At 35.9% G+C, this 16,674-nt stretch overlaps 1 protein-coding gene across 1 annotated transcript; it reads right to left on the reverse strand.

The window, feature by feature from the left end:
- Positions 1-244: 244 nt before the first annotated feature.
- LOC111513556 (hrp65 protein) lies at positions 245-16,365 on the reverse strand. Its single transcript, XM_023169779.2, has 3 exons — positions 15,525-16,365; positions 8,878-9,285; positions 245-536 (listed from the first exon to the last, which is right to left on the reverse strand). Exons 1-3 carry the CDS (start codon positions 16,221-16,223, stop codon positions 387-389), a joined length of 1,257 nt encoding a protein of 418 aa, XP_023025547.1. The 5' UTR covers positions 16,224-16,365; the 3' UTR covers positions 245-386.
- Positions 16,366-16,674: the final 309 nt, after the last annotated feature.

Here is a 16,674-nt window from a genome sequence, read left to right on the forward strand (position 1 = left end):
TATACTGTATTATGCGGTTGCATAGTTTTAAAGATCTTTCCATACACAGGGACAGACAGCGGGAAACGACTTTGTTTTATACTGTGTATGGATCACTTCATTATATCATAATTTCGGTTATTTCATACTGGAGGTAGACCGTAAGGAACTTCATTCATTGGCTTTTAGCTGTGCCATAGGTAAGTTATATTAACAAATCTGAATTCCCCTCTTACACGAAGATAATATTTTGACAAAAATATAATTTCTAAAAAAAATCTTGATATATTTATTTCAAACGAACGTAATACAATATATTTCGAAACGAAGCATTCCAACTAAACAACAATACTTGTAGCTTATAAATCATCTAATGATTTCTCAACAAAACAAAAAAGATAACCACTTTAGAAACGAGGTCTCTTCTGGCAGTGAATTATAACCTCAGGATTTTTTCTTCTATTATTATTATTCTTGACTTCATCATGATATTGTTCCTGTTTTGGGTAAGAGTTTGTTTCATACTCACTTCTGAAATCTGCAATTCTCCACTGCTCCTGAAACGAAGTGAATATCAATGTAACAAATATTAATGGAAATTTCACCAACGTCCAGAAAGTAAAAATGAATTTCAAGATCTCTTTGAAAATATAAAGACACCGATTCTATTTTATTTACATGTACAGAATAATAAAGAGGCCATACAGTTGATGCATATTCTAGAATCGATCTAACACAGGCAAGATATACTGTTTTCAATGAGTTTATATTCAGGTCAATAGAATTTCTACTATTGAAATCTAGCATTTGTAGAAACTTACTAATTACAGAGTTCATGTGAGGAAAAAAGGCCAGAGATTTTCAAAGATGACACTACCCAGGTCACCAGCCTCATGCTACTTATTAAATAATTGCCCAAAGAGTAACTACTCGATGACATTCCATTATTATTACACCAGAGCCACAACACATAAAGCTCCATGTGAAGTTTCCTACAGTTATCAAAATTAACTATCAACGTGTCAAACTATCTAGAAAGTCAAAATTATCTAATTCACCTATAAACAGGTGATGATTCAGTCGGTTGAAGGCCTTTATAGAATACAGTTGAATTGCATCAGCTTTATGTTCCGATTCAAAGGCCAATATTAAATCACGCTGATAAATTAACATCTTGGTTAGAATTGATTTGCCGTTAGTGAAACCGTGGTAAGATATATACAGTGCCAGCATAGACGCCCCTCTGAGTTTCTCAAGCAACTTGGGTATGGCAGACAATATAGAAATTCCACGATAGTCTTTTACGTTCTCTCTTGAACCATTTTTAAATATAGGTGTGATGTAACTAACGAGCAATTTCTTAGTAAATTTTGATGATGATAGAGGTTGAATATTATCTGAAGCGGTTCACTTGATGTGGAAAAAAAGAGGTTCTAGGAAGTAATGTGGAATGCCATCAAGCCAGAGCTCAGTTTATCTTTTAATTGACAAAATGCCACTAAATGTCTCCGAAGTTAAGCGTTATTTCGGAAAGATTACACAAGCCAACAACCTGAAAACTTTTTCGATAATTTTAACTAATTCCTGAGTAATTTGGTGTCCTGATTACGAAAAAAAAAATTCAAAAAGTTGTATCACTCACTAATTTTTTACATTTCACTATTAAGCAAAATGTATTAGATACATTTTTAACTAGTTGAATATTTTGAAGTTGGCAACATTATTTTAATGTAATGAAATGAAATGTTCTAAGGTTGGTAATTGTAATAACCGCCTTTCAGTTTTTTTTTCCATTAACTATAATCTAAATTGGTGTAAATATAAACTCAAATTACAGTATGCTTTCTATTGAAACATTAAAATGTTCAATTGATTGTAAAAATTCTCATAACGGTTTTTTGCTATATTTGTGGTAATTTTGTAATGCAAAAACATCAAAGGAACATTACTGACTAAGAAAATAGTTTACTTTGCATATTTTGGTAAAGAAATTAGTAATCAAGACAAGTGCTGTGTTCCTCACAAAGTATGTTATATTTGTTTCGGGGATCCTAAGGAAATGGTATAAATAAGAGAAGATAGCAATAGGTATCCATTATATGGAGAAAGCAAAAAATCATTTAGATGATGGTTATTTTGACTCATCCGTTGAGCAAGAAGCCAGTGGAAAACATACATTTTCAAAACATTTTGCGGATCATGGTAATACTAACTTGAGTAAGCAAAGACCCAAGTGTACTTTTTGTAAAAATTTTGCGAACAAATTCGCAAACAACCAACAACCCCACCTCGTGGAATAGAAAACCCACCTTCGACTGTGAATAGTCGCCAGAATTCTATTGTCTGTTATGGATGTAATACTCCAGGGTATGTAGGGACGAACTGTTCAAACTGTAAGCCTAGAAATCAATCGACCTCTTCGGAAGTTGTTTCTTCTCATGACTGCTACTGATGACTTCAACAAAAGACCCTTACTGCCACTAACTATCCTATGCTTATGTTGATACCGGTGCTAAGTGTAGCGTTGCAGGTAAATGACTTCATGATCATTTAATGGACTGCAATGTAGATTACCAAAACAAAGATATGAAGTTAGTCGTGGCGGATGGAGAAGCAAGGTTAGTTTCAGCTCGAATATTCAGTTGCCCAGTAAATCTTTTAGGAAGAGTCATCCATACAACTTTTGTTGCTTTTCCTTCGAAAACTCTACTTGGCATAGATTTTTTGATGAATTCCAAATTGATCCTGAATATTCCGCAGATGAAATTCATGTTCTGTGCTCATCCTGAGATTCAATATAATCTTTTTTCTGAAAACAATTCTGAGAATACTACCATAGTTAGCCTTATTGATTTGGCCTTGAGGGAAGACGAGGGAGTACACCTTAGCCAACCTGAACGAGATCAACTCCAAAGGCTCGTAGAGAAGCACCATAATGTGTTTGAGGATAGTAATCAGCCAACACCATAAGCAGAGCACCGCATAAATTTAACGAATGACACAACGATTTCAGTACCACCCTATCGTGTGACACCACAAAAGTCAGATATACTAAGATCCGAAGTTGATTCCCTATTGGAAAAAGGCATAATTGAGGAGTGCGATTCCCCATATGCCGCACCAATTGTACTGGTTACTAAAAAGGATGGAAATTATAGAATGTGTGTGGATTACCGCCGTTTGAATGCCATAGCTATTCCGGACAGATACCCTCTTCCTAGGATGGACGATCTTATGCATGCCGCTACGAGAACGATCTATATGTCAACTCTTGATCTTGAGAGTGGGTACCATCAAGTGTCAGTTCGTGAAACGGATAGAGACAAAACAGCATTCATAACGCCCTTTGGTATTTACCGCTTTAATCGTATGACATTCGAGCTCAGGAACGCACCTGCTACATTCCAAAGATTAATAGATAGGTTTCGTAGCGGTTCACGAGACATCACCGTACTTGCCTATATTGATGATATGATAGTATTGTCAAAAAAATTTGAGGACCAGTTGAACCACTTAGCCGCAGTTTTTGACATTCTACAAACATTCAAACTGTGTGCCAATTGTGCTAAATGCACCTTTGTATGTCCTTCTGTTAAGTACTTGGGACATCTCATAACTACCACGGGACTTGCCCCAGATCCTGGTAAAATATCGGCTATAAGTGAAATGCAACCTCCGAGAACGGCAAAACATGTTTTAACGTTCCTACAGACTTGTAGATGGTTTCGACGATTCGTGCCGAAGTTCGGCACGAAACCGTCGTCAAAGCCTCTCTCAGATCTTACAAAGAAGAACGCTAAGTTTGTATGGCATCTTGAATACCATCAAGCATTCGAGAAACTAAAAAAACTATTAACATTATCACCAATCTTGCGATAGGCAGACTTCACAAAACCATTCGTACTGAAAACGGGTGCAAGCTCATATGCTCTTGGAGCATGTCTGCTCCAGGGGGAGGGTCCAGACGAAAGGCCAGTCGAGTATGCTAGTCGCCTAACCACCTCTGCTGAACGCAATTATACAACAAACGAGCGTGAAGCTCTGGCCATCATTTATGCCGTTGATAAATTTCGGGATTACATCGAGAATTCCCCAATAATCATCAAGACAGACCATCAGCCTTTGCGGTGGTTGATGACTCTCCGTTCCCCAAAAGGGCGCTTGGCGCGGTGGGCCTTAGAGTTACAGGGTTACGACCTTGGGATCGAATACATCCCAAGTAAATCCAATCGTATTGCTGATATGCTCTCTAGACCACCATTCGACACTTCATCTGAAAATGATTGTGAAATATGTACAATTGCTTTAGATCTACCGACAGTTAGTACAACAACTGTCCGAGAGGAACAATTGGCTGACCCAAAATATAACATAGCAATAGATCTTGTCGGCCCACTGCCAGAAACCGAGCGAGGTAACTGGATAAATGCTGTCGAAGATACCGCTACCAAGTGGATTGAGCTATTTGCGTTGATCTGTTTTCGATATGGCACTCCCAGGCGGGTTATAAGCGATAATGGACCCCAATTCGTCAGTAAAGTCATGCAGCAAGTGACGTACTGCCTTGGAATGCATCAGTCCCTTACCCCCGTTTACCATCCTGCCTCGAATCCCGAAGAAAGACGAAATCGTGACCTTAAGATACAGCTTTCGATTTTGGTTGAGAACGATCACACCACATGGGACGAAATGCTTTCGAGTGTTCGGTTCGCAATGAACAGTGCCGCTAACCTATCAACGGGTTTCACCCCAGCCTATCTGAACTTTGCTCGTGAACTCCGGACACCTATGGATGTGCACAAAGACTTACGCGCTGTGTTGAATAGTGAAAACGTTTTGCCGTCTACGTCGTCATGTCGAGACTTTACTTATGCTGATAACCGTTTACGTGTCTCTGACACTTTTGTAAAAGGTGACAAAGTGCTGATCGATACACACACTCTTAGTAAATCCAGTGTGGGGTATACGGCCAAATTTGCTACGCGTCGCGATGGACCTTATCTTGTCCTCCGACAAGTTTCACCCACTTCATATGAAGTTACAACCATGGACGACCCAGACGTTTCTCTAGACAAGTACCACGTATCTGCCTTACGGCGTTTTGCAGAGGATGATGGTCTCCCGACACCATTACCCATACGACCTCTTCAGGGAAGAAGTCGTATGGGTAATAATAATCTCTTGTTTTTTTAGTTATTGTTAATAAAGTTTTGTTGCTTTTCCGTTACCAGTGCTTTTGTTACACTGTGCTATTTATCAAATGTTTCATTGGCAATCGAGGTGATTGCCTATGCCGAATTAAGTTGTCTGAAGAATTGAATTGCTTACTAGCCGCCATTCGGTGACTCTTCTCGCCAACGCCGAAACCCTTCAACACCCCCTTATAACCTATCAACGAATAGTTACCCAAGAATACACCAAGAAACACATATAAAATAATATGAATTGTGATTTTTGTTGAAATCATAAACACATATTTTTTCAGAAATTATGGAAATTCTTTTTGTCATATATTCTAATGTTTTTGTTAATTGCTTGTATATGTATGAATACTAGTTAATAATGACATGAAAGTATAAATGTTTTTTATGAGATACACTAATTAATTAGGTTTAATACATTAAAAAATAATATTTGATGTAAATGCCATCAAAATACTTAGGTACCTACTCTATATAATTTGATATTAATAAGAAGTATTTTTGAAAAATATACAAAATTTTGGTGAACTGTAGTGCATTAATTGACTATGAAGATCTCGTAAGAAATTATCAAAAATCTTCAAAACATTCTATTTTTTCAAGGCAAAACACAAACACTATAGGAAAATCCTGTAGTGGGCTCTAAGAGGGGTGTCTGTGTGAAAGTAGCGATTCACGTTGGATTTGAATCGCTGGAGATTAAATTTATTTGCAAAAACGTTCTCAAGAAGTTTATTCCACATAAACGCAGTTCTCCAGATGAAAGGGTTCTTAAACAGTGAAGTTGTACTGTGTTGAACCTCAAAATGATGAGCAGCAACATTCTGTCGCGTATTTCTGATATGTACCACTCTTGGTGGAATCAAATGTGCCAAGTGACATGAACATTTTCCGTGAAAGTATCTATGAAAGAAACACAAATCTCCAACCTTTCTTCGATGTTCCAGTGATGTTCGAGTCTCCAATCAGGCGGATGGCTCTTTTCTGGATGTAATCCAGCAGCTTCAGGGTATGCTTAGGGGCAGAGCTACATACATGAGAACAATTTTCCAAAGAAGATCTGATCTGAGCTTTATGAAGCATCAAAAGTTGCTGAGATGTGTACAGTTTTCTGGTTCGGAACAGTATTCCAAGCTTTTGAGAAGCAACATTTGTAGTTCCAGCGACATGATTGTGACAGGACATATTGGTGTCCGTTTTAACCCCCAACAAACTTATCGATGCAGAAAGCGGAACTGTTTGTCCTGACATTATTATATACATTTCGGAGACAATAATCTTTTTCGAGAAAACCGATGCCTGGGTTTTCGTGGCATTGAGTTGAACCTGGTTGCTTTCACCCCAATTCGAAATCATCTCTAGATCCTCATTGAGATATGCAACCTCCTGCTGCCGGTGAAGATGTGCATCCGCAGTCGATGTCCTGGAATCCAAATGGAATGACGAGACAAGTGTGATGTCGTCGGCAAAGCAATATATTGGATTCTTGTTTTTTTCCAATAAGTTGTTGAAATAAAAAGGGTTAAATACAATATGGATCCCTGGGGAACTCCAGCGTTGATGGTAAAAGTATTCGAGAGATACCCATCGGCGGCTACTAGCAAGGAATATTCTTTCAGGAAGCTGGAAAGCCATACACAAAAATGATCCGACAAGCCTAGCATCGAAGTTTGGCCAGCAAACCCTCATGCCAAATATCAAGCTCAACAGCTCTTGACTCTCCATGTTTCTCGATTGCGTTATTCAAAATATGGGTGACATATGATAGAAGATCGCCTGTTGATTTTTGTTTCCGAAAGCCATATTAATAATCGTCCAAGATGTTGTAGCCTTCCAAATATTTAAGGATATGGTGGATTACGGATTTCTCTATGATTTTTGATATCACTGATAGCAAAGCGACTGGTCTATAATTATTTGGAAAAGTTGTCTTGCCATTTCTGGGAATAGGCTGAACACGAGCAATCTTCCAACAAGAAGGAAAAACCCCTTCCTTGTGAGACAGGTTGAAAAGTCTGCAATATAGTGGTGCGAGTCGACGCACTTTTTAAGTACGATGACTAGCACTTCATAATGACCAGACGCCTTGTTGATATTGAGATGTTTCAAAATTCGCCTGACTAGACGTTGTCAAAAAGTAATTTCTGTCATTGTAGACTTAAGTGTGGGAATAGTGTGTAGTGCCTTTTCCAGAAAATCGGCTGTGGAGTGGGATGCAAATTGTTCAGTTCGTATTAGTGGTGGGATTGTGGATTTTCTAAAGTTTTGATTACCAGCTTTAGGTACCGACCAGAAGGATCTAAATCCGCAAGCAGTTTATCCCTAATTCTCTGATTGTGAAGTTATTTGCTTTCATTTATTCTGAGTTTGCAGCTGTTTCCAGCATCAACAAACCTAGTTCGGTTTACAGTACTGAGATTTTCGCGCCACTGCCGGTAGGCGATATTTTTCAAAGCGACAGCTTGCTCACAATCTTTATTGATCCAAGGTTTGCCGTTGGAAGTTCGTTTCATAGAAAAAAGAATATATGCATCCATGGAGAATAACTTCGTGAATTCAAAAAACAAGTTGATGGAACATTAGAGCTGAAACAAACATCTAGCAATCTAAATCAATGGTGTTTGCAAGTGAAGAGAATAGTGCCCTATATTGTGTATCGCTTGGTTGTTTTCTGTGATATTATTTTAAACCACATAACATCAAAGTTTTGGGGTTCCATAATTTTCTCTCATTGACAGGAGAAATCGCTTCGGATAAAAAGTCATTCCAAAGTTATGTCTGAATCGGGAGTAGAAATAATAGCCGGGATATAGAAAACTGAAGGGGTTTGAAGCACTGACTTTGGTTTTTTTGAGTACAAGAATATGAGAACTATTTGTTTGCAGATGTTGATGCACTGAGTTTATATTTGATTTGAGTCCTCTGATGTTGCAAAAATTAATTTTTGAAGTTACTAGTGGGCCTCTTATCAACTGCGGTCGTCATGCTGTTTTCCTGTGGGCTGATGTTAGAAGGACCCTGCTGACTGTCAGAAATAGTGGTTTTCGAATAACTTCTGCAGATCCGATTAGTGAGCTATTTAACCTCCAGAGTGTTTTGGAGTGCCATCAGGCAATTTTTCCTCTTATTTTCACCCTTGAAACCGGAAACAGCCGGCACAGCAACGAAACGTAAGCCCGAAAGCAAGTTCACGCTGCCTAAGCCATTGCAATAGTATCTCACCGGGGGATGCTGAGTGGGACCACCCAGCGTATTTTTCTGTTACCCAGCTATTATTTCCATTCAAATCACAAACCTCAGAAGTTAAAGTTTGTGCAAGCTAAGGATTGAAGGAGTCTTACCTTTTAATGTGCAATTCCTAGTATGGAATTAAACCAACATTCACTTAGTGGTTGAATGAGTGAGTAGAACGAACAACTCACACTAACCAACCAGCTACCATCTGATACTGACATATGAGAAACTGAAATTCGGTAGCCATAACGACAATTTATGTAAATCAATAGCAGCGGTATATCATGCAGTGAGTTTTCACAAGAGAATTAGATACTGCTTTTACAAGATCTATTCAGGTAAGTATTTTAGAACTGCAAAACCTAATTTTTGACATACAAAGTTGAGGATGTCAAAAATAGGCTCAGGATGTTATTAAACAAGAGAGTTGACACCTACTTCTACAAAATCGATAAAAAAATACCTGTATATTTCTCTCTTCGGTTTCCAACATTTCATTCAGTTGGTTGGCCTGCATAAACAAATCAGGAGCTTTGAATTCCACTTTAGTTGCCTCATCCATCAAATGAGAATCTCTTGTGGTATGCCTGACCTGGTCTTCAAATTTTTTGCAGAATCTATCTTTTTCTATTTCCCGCTGCCTTATCATTTCCCTTAGGCGTTCAGTCTCATCGTCGTATTGTGCACGCATCATGTTTAATTCTAGCTTTTGCTCTTCAGATTCTTGTTCGGATTTGAGCATATCCATTTTCAACCTGTATTTTGCCCATACCTCTTTAAATAGTTCAGCATATTGGTATTGGCATGAGCCAGGTACAGCAAATCTAGGACCTGCTTTTCGATCTTGATAAAACTCTCGTGATTTTCGAATCTGTGGAACACAAAAAAATTATTTTTTAATTATCTTCAAGTTAGTCACTTACAACTTACAAAAAGTTTGAATACAAGGTACATTACAAATATTTCACATAAGTATGCTTCTTGGTATTATCCTAACAATTTCTTTCCTTTCAATACAAGGTATTATAAACAAACTTTTCAAAATACTAAAGAAATCTTTAGTGCTTAGGTTTATGAGTTCCCTCAATGGAAGAAAGCTGTTCAAAATAAAAATAAACGTTTTTATCGAAAATACATTTTTAGTTAAAATTTTCACACTAACGCACGCACGCGCACACTCCAATTGGTGGGTCGGAATCCATTGATAGTAAGGATGACAAGAGGAAACATAATCTTCCTCTTGAAGATAATCACTTGATGACTGAAACACGTATCGAGGTCTAAAAAATAACGGTTTGGTGTTGCGATTAAACTCCAGTAAAATTCAAATTGTCTCTGGTCTGGATTACTGGTCACACTGGCCTGGAAGGCAATGAGGCTGGTGACTTCCTTGCAAAGAAGGTTGATGCAAGTAGCTTCATCGAACCAGAACCTGTCATTGGCATTGCTTTCGGTTTTGCTAAGGAAACATTGAACACCTGGATGGGGGGGAAATTTAAAGACTTTTGGCAAAGTCTTCTAGGATTGGCTCACTCCAAGGCGTTCAAAGCTTAAAACCAAACAGTTGTTGGACTACAGTAGGGGTGAACTAAGATGTCCAACAGGTCTCCTTAAGGTCACTATCTTCTGAATCATCATTATGCAGAGACTCGGACTGTCGGAAAACAATGTGTGTCGCCTCTGTTTGGAAAATGAAACAGCATAGCATATACTTTGTGCCTGCCCGCTGCGGACCGAATTAGGTTTTCAGAGTTTGGTAGAACCACACTTCTGACCTGAAAGATCACTCACCATATAGACTAATCGGCTTCGTCAAGAAGCTGGGTTTATTTGATCGAGTTTGAATAGGTGTGAATTAAGTTAAATAAAAGGAAAATTAAAATTCGGATACTTTGGCTATTGATGGAAAAATAGGAACAAGAAGAAAAGGCCCTGAACAGCAATTATCTTGAATTACAAAAAAAAACACGGAGAAGATGCAGTTTGCTTTGTTCTCGATGAGAAGTCTAATGCTGATAAAGAAGTTAAATAAAAATAGATTAGTGAATGGGCACCAAAAAATGATAGTGAACTTATTCACAACTTGAAAAAACAGTAAAATCAGCAGATATAGTGACGAAAAATGTCGAGATAATTTAAAAAGTACAATAAAAGCTGTAGTATCAGTAAAATAAAATGAGCTGCAAAAATACAGATAACTTGGTTGTATGAAAAATCTAAACTTAAATTTGGAGAAACTTGTGAGACAAAATCTAGCAATCTAAATGATTTCTTTAGTAAACTTAGAGGTTTTCTGGTTAGGCTCAGTGGATATGTACGCACAACCTGTGAAAAATTAATCTTTAATGAAGAAATCCCATCACGTATTCAAAAATATTTACAAGGAAGAGCTATTGACATACCTGCAGATCGGTTTTGGATAATAACTTCTTGCAAAATATTTTAGATGTTTGGCTCCACAATTCAAGAATTGATTCACAGAAATGTATTTCCAACATTATCATAACAAGGTAATAGTGAAAAGTTTTTTAATCTAAACTTTCCAAATTATTTTATAGACAGAAGTGGACCTCATAACTAGCCATGAAGATCGCCACTTTATCCCAGTCAACTATCATGTTTGAGGATATTTGAAGACCATATTTTACAAACATCATAATTTTGTTACACATAAAGGGTGATCGTAAGTTAGTTAATCAAATTAGCGTTTTGTCTCAAGTACGTTTTGTTTCAAGATCATTAAACACAAATCAAGAATCAATAATAAAAGAATTAATAATTTTATCAGTTACAACTTGTAAATTTAAGGTGCTTGTTTTGGATTTGTATGTACACCCTTCTATCGAAATATTTACATTTGAGTCAAATTATGTAGTGATAAAATTGTATGCAAAAATACTGAAGATACAGTAACTTCTTTTTTTTTCTGCTAATTTAATAATTTTCAAAATTCCGTTGTACGATGTTTTGAAGTGAATCATATTTGTTTATTTTTCAATTCTGAACTGGATTTGTCATTTATGCACTTGATTATTTCAAACGTTTTGTCCGTTTTTATGAGTCTACTTCAAACTGTAATATCTCACTGAACACTTATTCAATTTGATCGAGATAAGCGTTATTTGAATCGGTGCAAATTTGCCAACATAACATGAGTCAATTGATTCCACCAGCATAAAAATTGGGTTCTCAGGACTCGATAAACTCGACTAAGGCTATTTTTGCCTGGTTCTTGTTCTGGTGATTATCGAAAGTTCTACTGGTGAGAAAGTTATCAAAGTGCTGGAAAAGATGTTAGTCGGTTGGCGAGAGGTCTAGGGAGTGTGGTGGGTGAGGCAGAACTTGACGCTCAATTCGTTTAATTTTCGGATGGTGATTTGTGAATGTGGGGAAGGGCGTTTGTGTTGAGCAGGATCGAACCTGTTCTGCTGACGCAATTTTCGGTACATTTCGTCGATTTCCCCACAATAGAACTCCACTTAGATAGTTTGGCCCGGTTGCAGAAAGTTATAGTGAATCACACCAGCCGTTGACCAGTAACCATGATCTTTTCTTGGGGAGTTTACGCCTTTGGGAAGTTCCTGGGTGGCTTATTGGTGTCCAACCACTGTCCTGAATGTCTCCTGTTATCGTAGAGGTTCCACTTTTCATTAAATGTGGCGATCCGATCCAAAAAAGGATCGTTTTGGTTGCGCAAAAGCAAAGAACAACAGACCTCGAAACGTGACAGTTTCTGTCCATCGTTGATATCATGGGGCACCCACTTTTCGAGCCCTTTGACCTTTCACCAATACATTTTAAACCATCCCACGCACCGTTTGTGATGGGTCAGTCTCCACCGGGGTCCACAAATCCTCGTTTTCGATACTAAAATCTCCGAAAGAAAATTTTGCAAAACAAAGTCGAACAGAGTGTTCAATATCATTACCAAATGTCTGGTTTATGTTATGGGAAGTTTCGGCAGCGTTTTGGTTCAATTTGAATTTGTAGAAGAAAATTGGTCAAAAATCGCTTAAAGACATCACATAGTAATAAGCTGAAGAGGCAAAAAATTGGGAAAAAATGGACAGCATCAATATATAGAGTACAAAATTCTCTATTGATCAGTATATACCACAATACAGTAAAATAAATATTTATTGAGAAATGGAGCTAAAAATACATGACATTAAAACAAAGAAAGCTTTTGAAACAACCTAATATTAAACAAAGAATAATGTAGTCAATATGTAAAAAGTTAATCTGTGGTTCGCAAAATATTAATCATTATTAATTAAAGAATTAACAAAATCGATAAACCATCCTGAATCTTGGTTATGAAGAATCTGAGACCCATTAAATATAGGTAATTTAGACCGTCTTGGAAATCCTTATGTACTTACAAGATATGCGAATTTCCCAATGAAACATCCTGTATATGAATCATTGGAACTTAAAAAAAAAAGTAGGTCATCCACACTCTCGAATATAAAGAAGTAAAGGAAACCTTTATGAACATTGCTCATTAAGAGGATGCTTGAACAAAATAGGACTGTATAATAGAGACCTTAGAGCCAAACAAAGGAAAAAACAGCTTGTCATGTGATAATGGAGGCAAGCAATTTATGAACAAATTATGTCCAGAAGACAAACACACATTAAAGACCAGTACAAACTAGAACAGAGAACAAAATGTTTGGAATGGGTGTTAATATTTGATTCATTTGACACTTCTGCACAACGGGTACAAGTACCAAGTCATAACGCATGACGGCAATTTATAAGTTCGCTGCATTAAATAATGGCGAGCATCTGAAATGAGCCGTTTTATGTGGAAAAATTCTTCAAAGGTGCCATGGCGGGTGTCTCTACCATGAATATGAAAATTTGTTTAAAAATATTGATCTATTTGAAGATAGATTCAGGTGATGCAGTGAAAAGGCCCTCTTTTAGGAAAATTGGTCTATAACTATCTTGAAAAGTCATATTAAATACCAATCTCATTAGTCTTTTCTGTGGAACAAAAACTCTCGGAAACTCCCTGGAACATCACCCTTATGTGAAAATAAGCCATAGAAAAGTAGACACTTGACAATCCAAATTCATCTAGAGTAGATTCCAATTTTTTTATTGAATTTTATGCAGAATTGAGTTTGTTGTTTAGATTTTGGTCCTAAAAACATAACTTATTTAGCTAAGCGAATATAATTTATTGTGCATGAATTACTGCTGAAATCTCTCCTAATAAATGATTTCATCGAAGTAGTGTTCAATTTATTGAGAAAACGTTTATTGTGTTGATTTCAAGCACTGAATTTATCTGCCATTGTTTTTATTTTTTGAATTAGCCATAGCCAAATGATTTAGTTTCCTTTTTTACAAAGTTCAACATGTTTTTCAATCACCAACATGGATATCTGAAAAATAGGTCTATCGAAACAGTTCTGGTTCATTTCAGCATTCAAATTATAGAATCAATGGTAGGGGTTTTTTTCTGGATTTATTCAAGGCCTTCATTTGTATAGATCATTATATTTTTATGCCCAAACTTTTTAAATTTATAAGGTAACACTTATAATTGGTTTAACTCATATCACAAAAACAGAAAGCAGATAGTACAACCTAAGCAGAAAAATAAAACAGATCAACAGCCTTGGCTATATCGATAGGAGTTCCGCGGGAGACTCCTATCGATTCATTATTTTTATAAATGACATCAGTGAGGCTACAAAAAATGTAAATCCTGCTCATCTGATCAACTATGCTGATGATATCAATCTCCTGCTGACTGGTGGCACTTTACCAGATATAATCAAAAAAGGAAGTGAAGCAATCAAAAAATGCAAAGAATATTTTCTTGAGAACAAGTTGATTCTAAATGAAGGAAAAACTGACTGCCTCATTTTCAAAACTAACAAAAGTTTAGAAACGCCACATCACATAACACTTGATAAAGAAAAAATTATTTGCAATACCTCAGTGAAGTTTCTGGGTATCAACTTTGATGATACTTTGAGTTGGACAATTCAGATAGACAATATATGCAGTAGATTCTTCAGTAATATATGGGATAAGAGTACTCAAAATATGATGATCTCAAAGTATTATTAACAGTATATTATGCAAATTTCTACTCTATCATGAGGCTAGGAATAACAGTTTGGGGTTCAAGTAATGATTTATGTAGTTTTTCTGTGTCAAAAATGAGTGGTACGAGTACTTTTCAATAAAAATTCTAGGAATTTCTATAAAACTCACTTTTATGAAACAAGACATAAAAATGATCTCGCGTATCCCCATTCACACAAAGGCTCTGATTGAGCGTTGCAGCATCTACCAAGCTATTAAATTCTATAACAGAATCCCCCAAAATATACGCAACATTGAGGTTGTAAGCAGATTTCTGAAGTCTGAAAGAATTCTTACTTGATCAGGAGCCCTACAGTATTGAGGAATTTTTCAAGATGTGTAAAGATGCAAAAGTTCCATTTAAATCCTTTTTTTCATTTAAAAATTTTAGTGTGATGTATTTGAATTTTTCAGCATCTACTTTTATATATACAGATAGCAAAATTTCATATTCTTGAAATATATGTAAATTAAAAATGTTGTTTTTTATGACGTAGGTACTTTTACAGAAAACGTATTCCAGTTTTCATGTAGTACTACAAATACTCTTGTGAAGTAGATAAACATATGTATCTATTTTGATATATTCAGAAGTCCAACACAAAAAATACATACATAAAATGTACTTCCTTCGAATCGACATTGAATATCAAACAAAACTACAAGTAATATTCCAACCGATGTAAAAAAGACATTTATGGAATGTGATTTTTCCTAATGTGACTTTTCAGATTTTAAATATGACTGATCTACAGATCAGTCAATGTACTTTTTGATACTGTTTTTCCAATTATTCAAAAATATTTTTTCTTTTGTTAGTGATATTACAGGTATGAGTTATTTATATAGTAAATAAATAACATTTATGAATTAGCTTTGAATAAATTGAAAGTAAAATATAAATATTTTTTAATTACCTCATACATGTAATATAACTACTGTAAATATAAAAAATATTGTTTGAATAATTAGAAATATTTTTTAAAAAACATATTTTCTTACCGTTTCTTCTGGAATTCCATCAGTATCTGGTGGAGAAATATAGTCTTCAACAGTAACGGGTTTCAAGCAGGAACTTATAAAAAACAGTTTTTCCCTACAATGCTTTTTAGCTGCAACTGCTGAACTTTTCTTGACAAAGTCGACCACTCCTTCTCCAACCGACTTTCCCCTTCTATCGGTTATAATGAAGCAACACTCAATATCACCAAATACAGAAAAGGCTACATGAAGAAGTTCATTTGAAACAAAGGGAGACAAATGCTTTACCACAATGCTGGCTTGAGGAGAAAAAGTTACGTAAATTTTACGGTCCTTCAATATAGTACCATGTAATTCTTTTTTAGCTCTGAGGGCATTATGATAATAATCCATTTTGACAAAGCCAAAATTTTTATTGGGTTGAATAAACACATCATTTATTTCTCCAAAAGGTTTGAAAGCCTTTTCCAAGTCATCTTTTGTTACTGAAGTAGAAATGTTACTAATGTATAATCTGTAACGTCCCAAAAACTTATTTTCATAATGGTTTGGCTTCAAGTCTATAAGAGGGGAATGAATTGATCTCAATTTTTCACTGATAATCTCAAATTCGCTTCTCGAAGGTCTACCTCCATCAGATCTTTTATTTCTGATTTTATTTGGCCTTTGAGTTACTGTACTACTGGAGGGCTCAGCATCTTCGACGATTTCATTTTCCATTTTTCAAAGTTAGACTTTCGCACGTTGTTTTTTAGCACTGACGCCAAAGACAGAATCAAAATCAAACCGGTGTTCACTTGTTCAATTTTACGTTCATAAAATTAACATGAGTACTACGATAGTAATTTTGTTTGAAACTCCCACCATAAAATAATCATGAGCACAGAACTATCTTCAGTTTTATGAACATGATCAACATCAATTGCGTATTGCGTCAGTAGGATGTCATTTATTGTACAAACTCTTGGAAAAACGTGCGGTTTCAATCTTAATGCCAGTAGCATCTCAAAACCATCAGAATTACGCTATAAAAATTTAGCTAATAATTAGTATAAAATATGTATGTATTTATGAACAGTATATCGAAAGAAATCGTATGATATATTTTCAACCATCTGCTCAGGATCACTGGCTTTAATAATTGATATTATTCTTAGAATATGACAATCAT

This window comes from Leptinotarsa decemlineata, unplaced genomic scaffold (genome assembly GCF_025532065.1).
Source record: "Leptinotarsa decemlineata unplaced genomic scaffold, Ldec_3_MD MMD2_tig00000199_RagTag_RagTag, whole genome shotgun sequence".
NCBI classification, from domain to species: Eukaryota; Metazoa; Arthropoda; class Insecta; order Coleoptera; family Chrysomelidae; genus Leptinotarsa; species Leptinotarsa decemlineata.